The sequence below is a fragment of the Trichosurus vulpecula genome, chromosome 3, assembly GCF_011100635.1.
Source record: "Trichosurus vulpecula isolate mTriVul1 chromosome 3, mTriVul1.pri, whole genome shotgun sequence".
In the NCBI taxonomy this organism is placed as follows: Eukaryota; Metazoa; Chordata; class Mammalia; order Diprotodontia; family Phalangeridae; genus Trichosurus; species Trichosurus vulpecula.
The window spans coordinates 34,068,267-34,089,213 of NC_050575.1; the positions used below are offsets into that span (position 1 = coordinate 34,068,267).

Sequence of the window (20,947 nt, forward strand, 5' to 3'; positions counted from 1 at the left end):
TTTATTAGAGATACTGGTCTCTGCATTTTTCTCTGCCTTATCTATCCCAAGTATAGGTATCAAGACCATATTGTCTCAAAGAGCACTTAGTACAATAGCTTCTTTTTCTATTTTTGCAAACAATTCGTGTAATATTGGAGTTTTGGGATGCTGACACATTTGTCATTTTCTTTGCTTGGGCCCCTCTTTTTATCATTTATCCCCTTTTTTAGTCTCAGTTTCCTCATCTGCATAGTAAGGAAAATAACACTCTGGAAATCTTAAAGTACCATAGAAATATTAACTATTAATTATTAAATGCCTAGCAATTTAACCTCTGTGTATATACACTCATTTTCTTAACATAATTCAAAAACGGTTTCCAGAATGGTTAAATCAATGCACAGGTCCACCAACAGTGTGTTATTGTGTCTGCGTTTCTACAACTTCTCCAAGTTTGACTATTTCTACTCTCTGTCATTTTTGCCAATTTGCTGGTTGTGAAGTAAAATCTCAGCATTGTTTTCTCTCTCTGTTTCTCTCTGTCTCTCCTCTTTCTTCCTTTTTAAAAGAAATATAACATTTATTCAGATACCAGAAAATCATATCCCATAATCAAATGTTCACTTCCCACAGCCAGTTAGCCCACTTTATCATAACAGAAAGAAATTTAAAACACCGTATCACAGCCTGGAAACTCATCATCCCAAAACCTCTCTGACCCCCTGCTGGGGTTTTTCCCAAAACAAACTCACAGTACAGCTAAGTCAGCCTGTCCAGTTCTAACAATCAGGAGGGCAGCCACTAACAGTCACCAGCAGCCATATTGTCTCTCTCTCTCTCTCTCTCTCAGCATTTTCTGTGCCATAACTTCCTTTTCCTGTCAGGAAGCTTCTCCCACCATGTAACTTAGACTTCCTGTGTTGTAAGCAGGACACATGGCCTATTAATGAGTGGGAAAGATCTTCAAATCAAAATTGTTAATACCTTCGACCCCAAGGACTTTTTTTTTTAGAGTTATTTCTGAATTTTTTTGAATGTTACCATTTTTATTTAACATTTTAGTTTTCAACATTGACCTCCACAAGATTTTGAGATACAAACATCCTCCCCATTTCTACCCTCCTCCCATTTCAAGATGGCATATATTCTGATTTCCTCATTCCCCAGTCAGCCCTCCCTTCTGTCACCCCACTCCCCCTGCCATCCCCATTCCCCTTACTTTCTTGTAGGGCAGGATAGATTTCTATGACCCATTCCCTATATATCTTGTTTCCCAGCTGCATGCAAAAACAACTTTTTTTTTAAGCATCTGTTTTTAAAACTTTGAGTTCCAAATTCTCCCCCCTCCTCCCCTCCCACTCACCCTCCAAAGGGAAGGCAAGCAATTCAACATAGGTCACACGTGTATTATTATGTAAAACACTTCCACAATACTCATATGGTGAAAGGCTAACTATATTTCCTTCCATCCTATCCTGTCTCCCTTTATTCAATTTTCTCCCTTGACCCTGCCCCTTTTTAAAAGTGTTTGCTTTTGATTACCTCCTCCCCCTATCTGCCCTCCCTTCTATTGTCCCCCCTTTTATATCCCCTTCCCCTTACTTTCCTGTGGAATAAGATACCCAATTGAGTGTGTATGTTATTCCCTCCTCAAGTCAAATCTGATGAGAGCAAGATTCACTCATTCCCCCTCACCTGCCCCCTCTTCTCTTCCAACAGACTGCTTTTTCTTGTCACTTTTATGTGAGATAATTTAACCCATTCCATCTCTTCCTTTCTCCCTCTCTCAATATGTTCCTCTCTCACCCTTTAATTTTATTTTTTTAGATATCATCCCTTCAAATTCAACTCACCCTGTGCCCTCTGTCTATATATATTTTTATATATATATATATATATATATATATATATATATATACACATATATATACATATATATATATATGTATATTCCCTTCAACTACCCTAATACTGAGAAAGGTCTCATGAATTACACACATCATCTTTCCATGTAGGAATGTAAACAAAACAGTTCAACTTTAGTAAGTCCCTTGTGATTGTCTTTCTTGTTTACTTTTTCATGATTCTCTTGATTCTTGTATTTGAAAGTCAAATTTTCTATTCAGCTCTGGTCTTTTCATTAAGAAAGCCTGAAAGTCCTCTGTTTTATGGAAAGTCCATATTTTGCCTTGAAGCATTATACTCAGTTTTGCTGGGTAGGTGATTCTTGGTTTTAATCTAGCTCCACTGACCTACAGAATATCATATTCCAAGCCCTTCAATCCCTTAATGTAGAAGCTGCTAGATCTTGTGTTATCCTGATTGTGTTTCCAGAGCACTCAAATTGTTTCTTTCTAGCTGCTTGCAGTATTTCCTCCTTGATCTGGAAACTCTGGAATGTGGCTACAATATTCTGAGGAGTTTTCTTTTTGTGATCTTTTTCAAGGAAGTGTTCAGTGGATACTTTCAATTTCTATTTTACCTTCTGGTTCTAGAATATCAGGGCAGTTTTCCTTGATAATTTCTTTAAAGATGATGTCTAGGCTCTTTTTTGATCATGGCTTTCCGGTAGTCCAATAATTTTTAAATTATCTCTCCTGGATCTGTTCTCCAGGTCAGTGGTTTTTCGAACGAGATATTTCACATTGTCTTCCATTTTTTCATTCCTTTGGTTCTGTTTTATATTTTGATTTCTCATAAAGTCCCTAGCTTCCACTTGCTCCAATCTAATTTTTAAGGTGGTATTTTCTTCAGTGGTCTTTTGGACCTCCTTTTCCATTTGGCTAATTCTGCCTTTCAAGAAATTCTTCTCCTTATTGGCTTTTGGGAGCTCTTATGACATTTGGGTTAGTCTATTCTTTAAGGTGTTATTTTCTTCAGTATTATTTTGGGTCTTCTTTAGCAAGTTATTGAATTGTTTTTCATGGTTTTCTTGTTTCACTCTCATTTCTTGTCCCAAGTTCTCCTCTACTTCTCTTACTTGCTTTTCCAAATCCTTCTTGAGCTCTTCCATGGCCTGAGACCAATTCATATTTTTCTTGGAGGCTTCTGATGTAGGCTCTTTGATTTTGTTGACTTCTTCTGGCTATATGTTTTGATCTTCTTTGTAACCAAAAGAGGAATCTGGAGTCTGAGTTTGAGTCTGAGTTCATTTTTGCTGCCTGTTCAAGTTCCCAGCCAACTACTTGACCCTTGAGCTTTTTGTCAGGGTATGACTGCTTGTAGAGAGTACTTTGTCCCAAGCTTTAGGGTCCAAGCACTGCTGTTTCCAGAGCTACTTCTACTCCACCGTCACCCCAGGCTCTGTCACCACAGCACTCCTCCTCCCCCAAGAACCACCAACCAGGACAACAATCCAGATCCAAGCAGGGCACAGCAAGAAAATCTGCCTTTGTGCCCACAAAGTGCTCCTTGCACTCCTGCTAGATTCCTTCAGCCATGTGAGCCAGGGACTGAGGAAGCAGCTGATGCTGGAGTTCTGGAAGCAGCCTCAGGAGCTTCCTGCTGGTGCTGCTGCTCCCACTGTCATACCACCTCTGCCACCCCCACGGTTGGGGCTGGACCACTCTGAACTCGATCCCGCAGTTTCCCACTAACCTGCTCTTTGGCATTTATGGGTTGAGAAGTCTGGTAACTGCCACAGTTCAATGATTCATGGCCCTAAGGCCTGTTCCAGCTGGCTGACCCTGGGTATGGTCTGTCCTGGCGTGGCCCCTGCTGGTCTGCGCTCTGCTCCCAGCACTGTGCGATAGACCCTTCCCAGTGACCATCTCCTTGGCAGACCTGTTTCCCTCTGCTATTTTGTTGGTTCCGCAGCTCTAGAATTTGTTCAGAGCCATTTTTTTACAGGCATTTGGAGGGATTTGGGGGAGAGCTGAAGCAAGTCCCTGCTTTCCAGCCACCATCTTGACTCTGCCCCCCTCAACACTGTTTTGATTTGCATTTCTATTACTAGTGATTTGGAACAATCTTTCATATGGTGGTTAATAATTTGTAATTCCTTTAAGAACTGTTTATATCCCTTCAGCATTCATCCAATGGAGAATGACTTTTGGTCTCATAGATTTAAGGCTGAGCAGAAAGGGACCTCAGAAATCCTCTAGTCCTTACCTCTCACTCTATGTAGGCCCAGGGAGATTAAATGATTTGCTCAAGGTCACATAGGAAGTAGTAGATTTGTTAGTTCAATATTTACCTTAGATGTCGGACCCTTGTCAGAAATATTTGATTTTCCCCTTAATCACTGCTCCCTTTCTTATCCCAGGTTCTTTCATTTCATTTGTGCAAAAGCCTTTCAATTTTATGTAAAAACAAAGCACTCATGAAAATGAATATTTTGCTGTATTATTTAATAACAAATATTTCTTTGTGATCCATCCTTTTCCTCATTTTCCCAAACCCCACTCTTGAAGGACAGGTAGTTTCTGAAGGGTGTGATAGAGTAAAGTGATCATTCCCAGTCCCCGAGGCATCTGCTCATTAATTAGCTGTGCCCCTTGCTTACCCATTAGGCACAGAAGCCAGCTTGAGGTAGGTCCTCCCCAGGTGACGAATCTTATGTCTTTGTTTTCCCTAATCAAAGTCAGGGGTGAGTTGGTCTACATGGGGAAGACCATATCAGAGGGAACCTAATTGAGATGGCATATGTTTCTCTAGCCAGGATTGCTAGAGGAATCTGGGTCTCATAAAACAACTAGTGTTCTTTAAGTATTAGATAGGCTGAAAGCCAGCCTACTTTTCATAGCTTCACATTAACCCTTTCACCAAGAATTAGTTCTGTACACCCTCCACCCTCATCCTTGCCCCCCAAAGTTGTCCACCAATCATGATTGCCTGGCCTTTGCCAATGGAGATCCAAATGATATACTATTACAACAATCAGAAGGAAGATACACTTAGGTTTAAAAAGCCCTGCCAGCCTACACTCTGAGCCTTTGGCACAAATGGAGACTAGACATTGACCCCTTTATTATCAGGCTTCGTGCTCCTGTTAATAAAGGATATCTCACTTGGATAATTGCCTCAGTTTACCTATTTATTATGTTTCATTTACAATAGTATCTAGCTTATTACTATTTTTTTTTAAGAATGCCTCTATCTCTTTTTTGGATAAGACTCTACTCCTTAGCCACAGGCTCTCTTATAATTTTTTATGACATGACCTTTAATATTCAGGTCATGTATCCATGTTGAGTTTATTGTGGTATACAGTGCATGATACAACATAATTTCTGCCTGTTTTTTTTTTCAGCTTTCCCAACATTTTTTTTTGTCAGTTAGGGAGTTCTTTCCTCAATGATTTATATTTTAGGTTTATTCAAAACCAAGTTACTGAATTTGATTTCTCCCCTAAGTGTTCTGGTAGCATATAAGCTTTTTGAAAGCAGGGACCATTTCAGTTTTGTCTTTATATTCTCAATGGCCCTTAATACTAGTCAATTTAACAATCATCATCATCATCATCATCATCATCCCTATTATCTTCTGCTTTCTCTGCTAAGATAAAGGACCTTGGGATTGAGAAGGGGAGAACAAAAATACTTAACATAGAATATAAAATTAAGAAAAGTAAAGAGAAAACAAGAAAGAACCTAGTTGCCCTCTAAGCAACATATTACTGTAATATAAGAAATGAAAGCAGAGAAAGAGAATAATGTATGTAATAACAACATTGCAAAAAAAAACAATTTGGAAAGATTTAAGAATTCTGATCAATGAAATGACCAACCAGAATTCTAGAGGACTGATATGAAACATGCTACCCACCTCCTGACAGAGTGGTGATGGACTCGGGTACAGGCAGGCAACAAGTATTAACTAATTAACTGCCTACTAAGTGCAGAATAAGACATTATCATCATAATAAATAAACATTTAATTAAGTACTTAATGTGCCAGGCAGTGTGCTAAGCAGTAGGGATAAAAAGAAAGGAAAAAAAAACAAACAAAAATAACCCGCGAACCCGCAAAACATGGTTTTTGCTCCCAAGAAATTCATGTTCTAATGGGGGAGGACAACAATATATACAGAAATCTCTAAAGGAAGGCATTATTGGGAAAAGGACCAGGAAAGGCACCTTGAGGTACATGAGTCTTGATGGAATGAAAACTCAGGGCAAATATGGTGAAAAAATATTGGCACCAAATTATTAAAGGGAATGCTGAATCAAAGAATATCAGAGTTAAGGTCCTTTCCTTTCTGTTCAATGGTAAATGGCCGTGCTGGCAAATTTGTCAATCTGGGTTTCTAGAGAACTCATGGAGAATCTCACCCACCAACAGGTCCATAAGACTGGAGATCAAATAAAGTGAGTAGCCAAACTGAAAGGAAAAGAAATGTGTTAGCTGGCTAACGGAGATTGCTTATTGATATCAGACACCCCCACCTCACTCCACCCCCCATCCCTTCCTAGTGTATAGATTTGATTAATGCAGCTTTTCAGAGTACATGGCCAATCAACAGCATCCCGAAGCATTTAACTGAACCAAAGGGGTACTGTTCTGCCATACAAGGAAAACTAATAATCAGACTTCTGTAATGGGAAATTCAACAGTTTGTTACATGGCCCACTTGCTCAACCAGGCTATTATTATGGTTGCAAAGCCCCTCCCAGAAAAAAAAAAAACAACTTGCCATTTTAGTCACACAATATATTTATCTGTCAGGAATTTACTGAGGTGTGCAGTATGCAGAGTGTTTCTAAATCCATTTCCTGCCATACTGCTAACCAGTTTCCTCAAGTGCATTTGTAAAATAATGGCTCTTTTGTCCAGTTGTTTTTTTATAAGTTTATCAAACGTTAATATTTTGTGTCACTTTGGTAAGATAGTGTACTTGTTCTGTTTCATTCATCTATTTCTCTGTTTTTGTGCTAGACAGATTTGGTGATAATAATTTTGTACTATGTTTTGCTCTTCGATTTTTTAAAATCTATTTCTTTTTAAAAACATATTTCATTTTGTTTTTATCCAATTCTATGATGATCCCTTTGTATTTTTCAGTAGATTATTCCTAAAAATCACTCCCCCCCTCAACCCTCCCTTCCCAATCAATTTATCCCTTTCTAGTACAGTCTACAAACATGCCCTGGGTCTTACTACCTGCTCATCATTTAACAATAAACAATCTTCATTTAACTCTATCATCCTCTCAAATTACTGTCCTATTCATATAATACTATATTGATATAGTTTTTCCTTTCACAACCAAATATCTAGAAAAAAATAGTCTACTCAAGTTGCCTTCACCTTATATATTCTTGCTCATTTAACTCTCTGAAATCAAGCTATCCTTCAAAGATGTCTGGTTTGCTGTCTAAAAAATCTGGGCCACTATCTTGTACCTGGACTGAAACAATGAGCACTGCCTTAGTTTCAAGAGAGACAGAGTGGGTCCCTGCTAGCCCTTCATTATCAAACCTCCAACCAACTGTATTTTTTCTTGCACCTCAGCTCTGTAACCAATCATATTTCTTTCAATCCCATGTCACCTACTTGGTTTACTCCCCGAAACCTATAAAAGGGAAGCTGTCTTTCTGCTCAAGGTCTTTGGCCAGAGGCAGAGCCATTGACCCTTTTATTTACAAGCAGCATAACCCATTAATAAAATGTTATCTTGCTCTGAGAAATGTGCCACAGTTTACCTTTACCTTTTCACCTGAGACAGAAAAGAGTAGAGTCTAATAAGCCAATGAACTTGACTTTGACTAATGGAAAAATTCTAGAAACGTATTATTAATGAGATGATTAGTAAGCTTTTGTAAAAGAAAGCATTAATGACAAATAGCCACCATGACTCTATGAAGAAAAGGTAGGTCACAGTAAATTAACCTCATTTCCTTTTTCCCCCTACCAGGAGATCATGGAAATGCCATGGAAATTATTTACCTAATTTTTCAACTAAACATTTGACAAAGTTTTACCATGTTATTTTTGTGGATGAGATGGACAGATATAGCCTAGAAGTTAGTACAGTGAGATAAGGAACTGAATAAACTATAAGAATATTTAGCATTCATATAGTGCTTTAAGGTTTAAGCTGGAAGAAATGACTAATACATTGGATGACAGAGTCAACTCTTACCTTACTTGTTTTCTCTAGCAAAAGAGAGTAATCTTTTGAAAGGAAATGGTAAAACAAAAAAATGGTCAATGGAGAGGTGATATTTAAATAGGGAGGTACTAAAACAGAATATAGCTACCCTTGATGAGTTCCAATCCCAAAGGCTTATATGAATTATGTAACAGTTTACTGAAAGAAGTAGCCAATGTGAATGCTGAAGATAATGTGTCAAACAGGAGCATGGACCCTCCTCTGGAAATGTAGAGAAACCTAGGAACTTCTTGTAAGAATGTTTTAAAATTCACAAAACAGAATACAGATGATTATAAGAGAGAAAATTATTCTGAAATATGGTTATCAAAATAATAAGAAAAAGAACCAACTTCACAAATACCAAATTAAGAACTCCTTCCTTTACTATGGGATTAGAGAATGACAAAATGTCTTAATTTTCAAAAAAGGGAGGAGAAATGACTGCAAATTATAGAAGAATGAACTCGATAGATTGCTGGCAAAATTCTAGAAAGTATTATTAAAAGCAAGGTCAGTCTCTCCTTTAAAGGGAGGCAATGATCACAAAGAAACAGGATGGCTTCATGATGAACAGGTCATGATGACAAATTAACCTCAACTTCTTTTTGTTAGGGTTATTAAATTATAGATTTTATAATAAACTATTGTAAAAATCATTTATGATATGGACTAGGTAAAAGCAGTTAAGAAGATTCAAAATTGCTTGAATATCCAGACCCAGAGTCTGTATTGATTATTAATTTTATATTAACTGGGAAGGAGGTCTCAAGTGAAATGCCCAAGGATTTATGATTGGGCCTGAGCTATTTAACATTTTTATCAATGATTTGGATAAAGGAAGCATGTGGCATGTCCATCAAATTTGCAGACTCCACAAAGCTAGGAAAGAGAGCTGACAATTCAGGGGAGTCAGGAATCAAAAGGATTTTTAGCACAAACCCTTCGGATTATCAGCTTAAACACACAAGAGAGAATCAACAATGTAACTGAAGACTGTGGTGAGGACAGACCAGGTTTAGAGGTAGATGAGACAACAGGAGAAATGATAGGACAGACGGTAATGGTCAGATAGAGGAACTGAGAGGATTATAAAAAAAAAATTACAGTGACTAATCAATATGGTCCATACAGGTCAGAAGCTCTTAGGTTATATCCAACCAGACTCACCTGGCACACAAACTCTATGTTGGATCCCCAGACTTTTGTGAAAGATACTATATTAGGCACTAAGAATACAAGGACAAAAAAAATCATATATTTCTTGCCCTCAATGAGCTTATCTAATAGGAGGGATATGACATGGAAAAGTACAACGTAAGGAAGATAGTAAAGGCTGTCATCAAAGAATCATATGAAAGAAAGAAGATGGGCTGGTTATGTGGCAAGAATGTTCCACTGGTGCCTTCTTGATGCTAGAAGAAAACAAGCAAGACTTCTAGCCCAAAGAATCCTGGTGGCAAACTTTTGAGAGGACATGGATAAGAACTGTACAGGATAGGCAGGCATGGATCGGTAGTGATCTGCATCACTGGAAGAAACTTATGAATCAATGAGATCATAGATCTATTTAAATACATGAGTGATAATGGCAACAGAGAGATCCTATAAGGTATTATGATAAAATCCAAGGACTAAGCTACCACTTTCATCTGGGAGGTTCAGGGAGGCTTCTTGGAAGGAAACCTGAGCAAGTCACTGGAAGGATAACAGACTCTGAAGAAGTGGCCTCTGTGTCCAGAGGTGATAAAAGTTGACAAACTTCCATATTCAATAGTGAAACATAACTTCCAGGCTGTAAGAGAGTATCAGGAAATTCTTCTAAAACTTGTAAGAAGCCAGCGCCTGAAGAGGTATTGGCAAAGGTGGTAGCAAAGGTGAGACTCTGGGCTTTTTTGCTGATAAAGGCAGAGATCAGTGAAGTCCTGCAGCCTAGATGGTTATATAGGTTACATTTTTTTCTTTAATTATAAATAATCTATGTAATATATGGATTATTTGTTCTTAATATTTGAAAGAATATTAAATCCACCTTGGCTAGGTTTTGACTTGCCTTATTTCTTTATACCAAGATTGGGCTATTTAAATGATAAACTTCCTATTGTGACAATTTTCATAACTTAAAATTTATTCTAGAAATCAATTGTTTTAAGTTCTCCAATTTGTTAGTAGTTCTCCACACTATTTCCTAACACTATTTTCATTTCTTTTGTACATATTATTTTGTAATTACATATAATTCCTTCTAAATTCCTTGATCCATTTTTATTGGAAACCCTGATTTGCATTTTCCCTCTCAATTTTATTTTTTTTAAAAGGTCTCTCATTTGATCAATTCAATTGTTTTATCATTTTCTGTTCTATTTATTTCTATCTTGAACTCTGTAGTTTCTCTTTTGAAAAAAATTATATTTTGTACTATTGCTTCACTCCTTTTCAAGTGGCAAATAAAATCTGCCAAACCCTGTGTCAAAAGGTCTTCAAGTTGTTGTATATTCCAATTAGGGGATACTACAGAAGTTAGGAGTTTGCAAGAACTAAAAGAATTTACCTGACTGAACTTTTGGTTCATATTTCTTCATCTTGTCTAGAAAAACAGAGTGAACCTGTTAAATGTCATGCTGAAATTAACACACACATAGAACATCTGTATATACACACATAAATGTACATATATATGCAAATGTGGATATATGTATATACACATATGCATATATATACATACACACACATACATGTGTATACACATATTTCCCTAACCAACCTGTTTAGCAGCCTTCTTCATGAAAGAAATTAGACTAATTTTATATGACTTGTTCTTACTGATCCATGTTCCAGCGATTATCAACTCCTTTTCTAAGGGTTTCCAAACCTATCTGTTTGATTTTAGAATTTTGCTCATCACTGCTGCCAAGCTTACGGTCCATATTTTTTCCAGGACCAATTTCCTTTCTAATTTTGAAAACAGAAATAATAATTACCCATCTTTGGTCTTCTGGAATCTTTCCCTTTCTCTATAATTCTTCAAAATGTTTCTTAAGGTGATTTTATGCAACAACCTGTAAGTTATTTCAGTATTCTGGGATGTAATCAGTCTGGGTTAAGAAGACTGAATTAATTTAAAGCAAAATACTGAAAATGCCTCTGTTTCAGTATCTATTGGTAGGTTCTAATTCAAATCAGACCTTTGAATTTTGAAAACAAGAGCAAAGTTGCTTTGAACACGTGACACATTACATTAGATTGTGACCTCCTTGAGGGCAGGGCCTGTCTTTTGTTGTTTTGTTTTGTTTTTTAAATCCCTTAGCACAGTACATAGTAGGTGTTTAATAAATGCTTATTGACTGAATGTGATGACACATACTAGTTATGAAAATATTAACCATATTGGCTGAAAGATGGGACTGGTACTGATGGCAACAAAAAGGATGAGAGTAGGTTGGAGTTCAGGCAAAATAATAGTACAGGGGACAAACAATTTCATAAATTTGCATCTTAGGTGGTTATCTGAACAATATTACAGCAAGGTTTCATACAATCTTAAGATGAGCCCAGGGTATAAATGCACTTAAAGTATTATTATAAAACAATGCTGTTCAGAGTACCATTGTGTTGGATGCACCGAAACACCACTGTTGATCTTGAGAAATAATGCCATAATAATTATTGGTTTGTGCTCACACTAACTTCTTATTTTCTTCCATCTTTCCCTTCAGAATGCACTGAGGAAGAAGGCAAGGAAACTAATCATCTGATTGGAAACTAGACTTTTGATACTATACTGTGCATGCAGCTTACCAGAATCTAGGCCAAGCCAATTGCCTCCTCTGTACCTATGTTTAGCTAACTATTACATTTAAATGTTAACTTTCAGAAAACAACAGGGATTCAGAGATCAGATTTTTTTAATGAGGACAGGATATAATTATTATTGCACTAAAGATAAAAATATAGAACTGATCTAAGAAACTGTAGCTGATTACTCCCCTCTCTGCTCCTCTCTTCCTTCCTCCTACCTCAACTAAAAGGCTAAACTTAAATATCATCAAAGTGATTAAGACAGCCATTCAGTATTGTCCTGTCAGCCCCATTTCTCTGAAAGCAGAAACTCAAACAGTGAGGCATCTCTCTGGGCTCTAATGCTAGGTACTTCCTCCTCACCACCAGGGGTATGAAAATGCCGAACTAAAAAAAGTTTCCTGTGTACATATACCCTTTGGTATATGTCAAATATTGCCATTAGCTTTTGCCATAGGAGACAAACTTTAAAATGTAATCTGTTGAATATTATGACAAGACCAAGGCAAATGGCAATTCCTAAACATGTTCTTTCTGGAGTAACTAGGTTTAGGGTTGAAGGGAGCTCAGCAAAACAAAGGTAGCTAAGTGGCGCAGTGGATAGGTGCTGGGTCTGGAGTTCCTGAGTTCAAGAAGACCTAAGTTCAAATCTGGCCTTAGTCACTCAGTAGCTGTGCAACCCTGGGCAAGTCACTTAATCCTATTTGCCTGTTTCCTCATCTGCAAAATAAGTTGGAGAAGGAAATGGCAAACCTCTCCAAAAGAAAACCCCAAGTGGGGTCACAAAGAGTTGGACATGACTGAACAACAATAGCAAAACAAAGAATGATGGGATAAAGGATGAGGAAGGCAGGACAAGTCATTTGAGAGGGAACGAACTTATTGCCCTTTCTGCCAGTTTCCTGAAAGGTCTTTGAACCTGAACCCTAAAAAGGCTTCCTGTGGGTACAGAAGTCACTGCATCCCTGTTTGTACCTCAGTCTGTATGTTTGCTAAATCATACTGCCAGGGAGCCCTTGAGTGTAGAGGACGAGGTATAGCTAGCTACATTATCATAAGTTGCAAGGATACATTTCTACAAGGCAGCAGGTACTCTGGGTACCCCCAGATGGGGTGACCTTCTTTATGTCATGTCCACCCTATGTTTTACTGGTCTTTGTCAGGACAAGCTCATTTCCAAAGTACACCCTCTCCAGCCCTTACATTCCTGTCTCCCTGACAAAAAACAAAGACACAAGAAACATCAAAATCATGTCCACACACCTTAGATGGGTACATCCTTATCCAGGATACCATGGCAACAACTTAGGCATAAAGTTATAGCGAAGGAATGAATGTAGATAAGTTTATACCAGAAAAGACAAAGGATTTTAATTTTTTTGGCTTGATTATTTTTTGAACAACTGTCTCCATTATAGTTGAGGTTCAGAGTTCATTTGTTATCTTACCCTCGACTTTCATTGTATGAGGCCAACCTCTGTCTAGATTATCACATCCTGCAAATGTTAAGACATAAGAAGTGACTTAAACTAACAAATAACCATTTGTCAAAGTGGAATTATAAACTGTATAATGTCTAATTCATGATTTTGCTAACGACTCTTCCCTATTGCTGCATGGAATTTCACTCAGACGTAATCTAACTGTATGTCTGAAAAGTGGCTGTTGTTCATCTATACACACTAATGTTAGACTTCACCACGGGTAGAGTATGTGCTCTGAGTTGTTTTTCCTGCAGTACAGGTACATTTGCCCTGCTCGACTGACATTGCCATGTATGTTAGCAAGGCAATTATCACTGCACCACGTGGACTCCAAAAGAATGAATTTGTTGGAGTTCCAGATGATATAGCCTGTGCCCATGTAACAGAACTAATAATCAGAGGCTGAGCTTGCCAGCCTGCCTCCATTGTTATAGTGTTCTAACCAAGAGAAAACCCCACCAAAAAAGCATATAGAAGAATGAAGGTACTTTTGAAAGGTGAAATGGAAGGGGCCTACTATGCGCCAAACACTGTGCTAGATGTGTACAGGTATTGTTTCATCCAATCCTCCCAATAACCACAGAAAGTAGGTGCTATGATTATTCCTACTTTACAGTGGAGGAACCTGAAGCTGAATTCAAGTGCCTTGCCCAGGGTAATACAGCTAAGCTACTAAGCTCTGAGACTAGACTGGAGCTCAGGTCTTCCTTAATCCAGGTTCACCACTTACCCAGTGGGCCATCTAGCTGCCTCATTCCACCTAACACTGAACAGATTTGCAAAGTTGACAAAAAAGGAAAAAAGACAAACGCTGGAGGGGCTGTGGGAAAACAAGCAAGCCAAAGCTCTTTTGGTGAAACTGTGAACTTGTCTAGCCCTTCTGGAAAGCGATTTAGAACTATATATTAAAAAACTAGCTATTAAACTATTAAGCCCCTTGACTCATTGATGCCACTATTAGATCTATACTCCAAAGAGATCAGAAAAAGAGGAAAAGGACCCATACGTACAGAAATCTTTATAACAGCTCTTTTTGTGGTGGCCAGGAATTGGAAACTGAGGGGGAACCCATCAATTAGGGAATGGCTGAACAAGTTATGGTATATGAATATGAAGGAATATCAATGTACTATAAGAAACGAGGTTTCAGAGAAATCTGGGACAAATGGTATGAACTGATGAAGAGTAAAATTAGAAGAATCAGAAGAACAATTCATACAATAATAACAATATTATAAAGAGAAACAATTTAAAAGACTTAGGAACTCTGATCAATACAATAACCAACCACAATTCTAGAGTAATTATGATGAAACTTACTACCCACCTCCTGATAAAGAGGTGAAGGACTCAAGAGTGCAGTTTGAGACAATTATTTTTTTAGACACGGGCAATTCTGGAATTCATTTGGTTTGACTATACATGTTTATAAAAGGAGTTATATTTTTATTGATTTCTCAATGGAGGAGGGGGAGAAGTTGGAGGGAGAAAAGACAGATACTCGTGAAAGGAAAAGAAAATTTAATTTAAAAAAGCATCTCACTTAGCTCACACATACACTTAAGAGATGGAGCAGAGAATTATGTGATTTTAGGGAACTCAGGAATTAAGTAGGCCAACAACCCCTTTCATTCCATATATGTAGAAGTCACTTGCCTAAGGACATATTTATAGCTATACTGTGAAGCCAGAAAGCAGACTAAGGTCTCCTGTCTCCAATATTATTCCATAAGTCACAGAAGAACAGATTTAATTTAAAGCAAATTCCACATTATCAAAAATAAATTTATTTTTATACACAAATTTCACTGAACAAACCTAAGCAATCCAACTGCGGCAAATTTGGTGGCAGTAGTGAAGCAGCTAGTCAGTTCCCAAAGAAAAAGCGAAGCATCTCTAAGCATTAAGAATGTATACATACTACTCAATTAAGACCCTTAAGCATTATACAGGTTGGTTTGGAGGCACTCTCTCAAGCTCATGGCACTAATGAGGCAATAAAAATAAAAAGCAAATGCATACAATACCTTTTTCCTGTGCTGCTGCTCAGGGGGTCCGCTAGTGTCCTACTTGCAGGACATTTTCTGCGTGCCAACTTCTTGGTGCTGCTTTCATTAGGCTGCTCATTCTCCCTCTTAGGGGTCATACTTCCTTTGCTATTCAAGTCCCTTAGTACATTGTAATTAATTTTACTTGAGATTTTCTTTTGTTCCAACATCTTTTCAATAGCTTCTCCTGCAGTGCTGGCCTGAATTGGCTCCCGTTTTTTGGAAGACTTCTTTGGCTTAATTGAAACATAAAAACAGTGATTTGGACAAGATATAAATAACTGTAAATACACTAGCATCAAAAGGTGAGTTGATGACTCATAATTAGGCATCCTTTCAACAAGTGCCTAAAGAATCAAGTGACTAGACATTTCACACAGTAAGGGAGTTCCAATTGTAGGTCACAGGGCCAGAGATGCTGATTCAAACTAATGAAAAATCATTGACAATCCTCTTGGTACTTCTAATAATTACCTAGGCCAAATACATATTAAACAATTATATTCTACCTAAACTGCCTCCAGCTAAAAAGAAAGCAAATAAAAAAATAAGCAACTGAAAAGTTATTATGAATTTAATACGCTAAAATTCTTTTTTTCAAATGTAAATGGATGTAAATGTATTTATAATTAATTTTGTTGGCATTTAAAGTTAAGGTCATTAAAAAAAAACAAATTTTAAAATAGCTAAATAAACTGCCCCAGGATAAATTAGTTTTGCATCAATTACCAAAACCTAGTGTGATGTTGGAAGCAAAAAGCTATTCCACTTATAACTCTGTTCCATATTGGTTGAAAACTTACATTCGACCCCACCTCAACTACTGTACTAATGTACCAATCACTAGATAGATGTTGTTGTCCAATCATTTAGTCATGTCTGACTCTTCAGGACCCTGTGTACTCATAGCACATGCCACTCTCAAAATCTGTCCAAGTTCATGCTCAGTTTCAATGATACCATCTTTCCATCTCATCCTCTGCTGTCCCCTTTTCCTTTCGCCTTCAATCTTCCCCAATATCAGGGTCTTTTCCAATGAGTGCTGTCTTCTCATCATATGGCCAAAGTATTTAAGCTTTGGCTTCAGTATTTGACCTTCCAGTGAACAGCCTGAATTAATTTTTTTAAGTATTGACTGATTTAACCTCCTTGCTGTCCAAGGGAGTCTCAAAAGTCTTTTCCAGAACCACAATTATTTGAAAGCATCAATTCTATAGCACTCAACTTTCCTTACAATCCAACTCTCATAGCCATACATTGTTACTGTCACTGGATAGATAGGAATAAAAAAAAAAACTCAGTATGAGAAGGAAAAACTAGAGGGGGCCAGCATGGCTTCAGGTAAGAATGGCACAGGCACCAACCCCAGCAGCTCTCTTGTGCATTTATTATATCAGGTGAAATGCCTGCAGCATAGCATCATCAGAATACTAGAAAAAGATTCCATATCTTAAAGAGTGTATGCTAGGCAGCTATGGTTCTGATCAGCATTTCTCCTCCCAATGAAACTTTTTTGGCCATTTTACCTACACATGGCATATTCGTCCACAGTCTATTCCTTGTATGCAGTTATTCTTCTTGCTAATAGATATCAATTGAAAAACTTTGCAAAACATGTCCTTCGATAGATGGCGTGTCTCTAAATGGCCCAGAAGAATCTACTCCAGTGACCAGGAACCGGAACTTCAGACATTCTAATAAGATATGCCCTTTCCTATCAAGGGAAAGATATAAGCCAGCCTAACATAACTGTGCTCATGGGCCAAGAATAAAATGGTCCATGTTTAATGAAATGAATTTACAAGATGAGCAGGAAAAGTAAGGAAATGAACCTAGAAAAAGAAAAACCACAAACTAAGGTATTGGTAAAGCCAGCCTTAGAGAGATTAAATCAGTCTACCATCTTCCACCACACCTCCCTCCTAACTTGCTAGACCATGTGGGTACAGAGATCTACACAAACTTGAGAAAGATCTGGTCTTGGACAGGGCCAATAGAGATCCAGTACATAGAGGCAGCCACAGGATTTGAAAGGATGCTGAAAAGCCTAGAAGCACAGGCACTGTAATATCAATCTTAAAAACACCTTGACCTCCCCCTCCCCCCATCTGGAGCTATGGAGGAGTTCAACAGTACGAGAACACAAAGGGTCAGCTGAGACTACAAAATATAAAGCCATCTGTCGTTGAACTCTTCTCTCTCTCTCGGCTACCATGGCACCACTGGATCTTCTATTTTTTCCTCTCCCCTTCCTTCATGCTTACTTCCCTATTTTATCCCTACTTCTAATTTCCTCTTTTTTCTTACCCTTCTCACTTAAGCTCATATAAATTGTCAGAAAGCATTTATTGGTTAATAGTTATATAATAAATATATATTAAAATACATAATAAAACATTTAGTTAACTGGATTAAATTTAAATTATGTTCAATTAAATTTCAGTGTAAATTCAAATTTAATTTACCTTAAGTTTAATTCAAATTTAATAGTTTAAATTCGGTTAAATTCAATATTTAAAATTCTTATGCTATGCCCTGGAATTTGAGAGAAAAAAAAGCTTTTTTCTCTCATTATAGTAGATATTATGCCCTAAAATCACCAAGGACAATTCAGGAAATTTTAACCCAGGTCAAATGCCTTTCATTTTTACATTCAAATGTAGAGAATTAATACCAAGTAGCCCAGAGTTCAAACTTTGGAAAGGGGGATCACAATTCAAAGACAATGGACAGCCTACCAGTAATAGCCAATTCCTCAACCCTACTCAACATGAGTAGGAAAACTAAAGAAATGAACCTAAAAAGAACAATCACAAACTAAGGTAGTGGTAAAGCCTACTCAAGAAATTGCAAAAAAAAAGGAAGCCTTTTGTCATACACTGTGAGCATAGACCTATACTTCTTGGGCGGAAAACTCTTTTGAATGTCAGGAATATTTGGAGCAGTAGTCTACTGCGTATGTTACTTATGGGGCTGCTAGGTGGTTCTTTCCCTAGTGAATAGAGAACTGGGCCCAGAGCAGGCCTGCATAACATGGGTCTGCCAAAGGATTTCTGACAGCCTGCAAAAAATGTAGAGGAAATCCTTTGGTGGGTTGTAGGTTGTGTAGGCCTGGCCTAGAGTAAGGAAGATCTGAGTTCAAATCTGGCCTCACACACTTACTAGCTGTGTGACCCTGGGGACATAACCCTATTTGCCTCAGTTTTCTCATCTGTAAAATGAGCTGGAAAAGGAAATGACAAAATTCTCCAGTATCTTTGCCAAGAAAACTCAAATAGGGGTCAGAAAGATTTGGATATGATTAAAATGATTAAGCGACAAATTTTGCTTTTAATTGCTAAGTGTCTGAAGGAGAAACAAACCCTCTATAACCAGCATGGCACCATAAATTTATACACGTCAGTGCTGTCTGTTGTAACATTTATGTACTACATTTTTTCTTGCTCAATTACCCAAACTATAAATGGTTTAAAATATAATGGAGTGATCAATGTAATTGGTTTAAGCAATAAGTTGAAGAGCTGAGCAAAGCTACCTGGCACGAAGAAATAAGATTTATGACAGGTAGAAAAATACTGTTTCTATAAAGTTACTAAACAATGAAAATATCAGCTTTTCTCATTTCAAACCCTCTTAGAAATATAAAATCATAGAACATCAGAGTAGGCAGAGAATTTGGAGGCCATCTAGTCCAATCTCATTAAGATGGGGATACTGAGGCTCAGAGGGAAGAAGGGATTTGCCCAAGTCATGCAATTAAAGATCTTGGGTGAAACATGGGTCTCTGTACTCCCAGTTCAGGAGTTCTTTGTACCACATGATAGTCCTTCTTGTCCTTTTCTTTAGAATTCAAATAAATAAACATATATCTAGATTTTGTTCTTCCACACTGAAAAAATTCATTTGAAAAGTACAAGGCAAAACATATAAATGTAATTCACTGCCTGACAGGTGTTTTCTCTGAGAAAATCTGGAATACTCAGCATGTACCATAGCCACCAAACTGCGCATTATTACTTACACTTTCTAATGTCAGTGAAATACTGCTTTGAGTCTGGAAGCATGGATTCTTTAGCCAACTAATAAAATAATAAAAGACCCTTACAAAATTTAAGACCATGCCCTCAAAATTCAATAGAGAAATATTTTTCTAGTAAACTTGGAGATTTACTAGAAAACAGACAATCTTTTTAAGCAAATTAGAATGTTTTCTACCTTGTGCTCCTTATAAATGCCAAGTTCCTTCTCTTTGGCTATCCTTGCTTCTTTTTCTAAAAGATGAAAAAAGCAACCAGCATGAATGAGAGAATTAGACAGTATTTCATAGCATATCTGGAGAGGCAGTGACTAGGAATAACTGCTTACCCTTTTGTTCTTTTACATAGTCAGCATGTTCTTTCATCCACAGTTCAGCTTTGATTTGTGCTTCGTTTTCATTGAGAATATACTGAGAACAAAATAAAGTCAATTTCTTTCCAACTATTAACTTTTAAAAAGCAAACAGAATTTTAATATATCTCAAAACTATAAACAAAATGCACATTTGAATACATAAAGTCATTAAAGGAATAAAATGGGACTGCGACACAAGAAAAAAGTATACCTGTAGTCTATCTGGAAATGTGGACCCAACTTTCATCTTCAAGAACAAAACAGCTAATATGACATTTTCACATATAATCCCTCACATACCAAACATATTCCTTCCCATATTAAACTATATATGCCATTTCTGCAAATCAAGAACAACTGATCTAGGTACAAACTTGGGGCTAATGGGGCATAATGAAAGCTAGAACTACTAAAACCCAAAGAAAATAGAGAATTTTAATAGACTAATGACCTCATATTTACGAGAATGAAAAAACATTAGATTTTTCATGAAACATATGAAAGTATATTTGGGAACAAAGCCATGTGTCATAAGTATATTGTTTCAATTTTTCTCTTTTTTAAAAAAATATTTTATACAAGAATTTCTATTGAAAAAAATTAGAGGAAAACCAAAATATAAAGGAAAATTTCACCATGAATTGTTTAATTAACAATACAAGGGATGATTTGAGGAGGTAGTTCATATTATCTTACATGACTGAATTTGGTTTTGTCAAATATTACCTGGGCAATTAACTTGGAAATATCTTTTTTAAAAAAATCGGATGTTCCCTGAAGTCATATTTCTAATGGTATCTGACCCATTTGATACTAAAAAAAATCGTATTTGCTACTACTGAACTGTATTTCTCAATCCAACCTTTAAAAAAATTTTATTCTTGCAATTTTATAATCTCCTATCCACGGTTCCTCACTTGTGAACTTAACTCCTTCAGAGCCCACCCTCCTAGGTAGTATGATAGGGGCTTAGGACAAGGCATTGAAATTTTTTGGTCACCAAGTCAGTGTCACATAACATTGATTGGTATATCTGAGGCTCTGAGAATTAATGAGCCTACCTTCATAGCAAGGCATGTCTGGAAGAAAACAGAGCACTACAGTAGTATTCCTGATGCTATGAAAGTAGATGGTATCACAAAAGACCATCA

General features: G+C 37.1%; 1 protein-coding gene across 1 annotated transcript in view; it reads right to left on the minus strand.

Annotated features, from left to right (window-relative positions):
* BRF1 (BRF1 RNA polymerase III transcription initiation factor subunit) overlaps window positions 1-20,947 on the minus strand; it is a 159,245-nt gene that overhangs the window by 19,928 nt on the left and 118,370 nt on the right. The window contains 3 exon segments of the mRNA XM_036748768.1: window positions 15,384-15,640; window positions 19,620-19,675; window positions 19,770-19,851. Coding sequence (XP_036604663.1) covers window positions 15,384-15,640; window positions 19,620-19,675; window positions 19,770-19,851 — 395 coding nt within the window.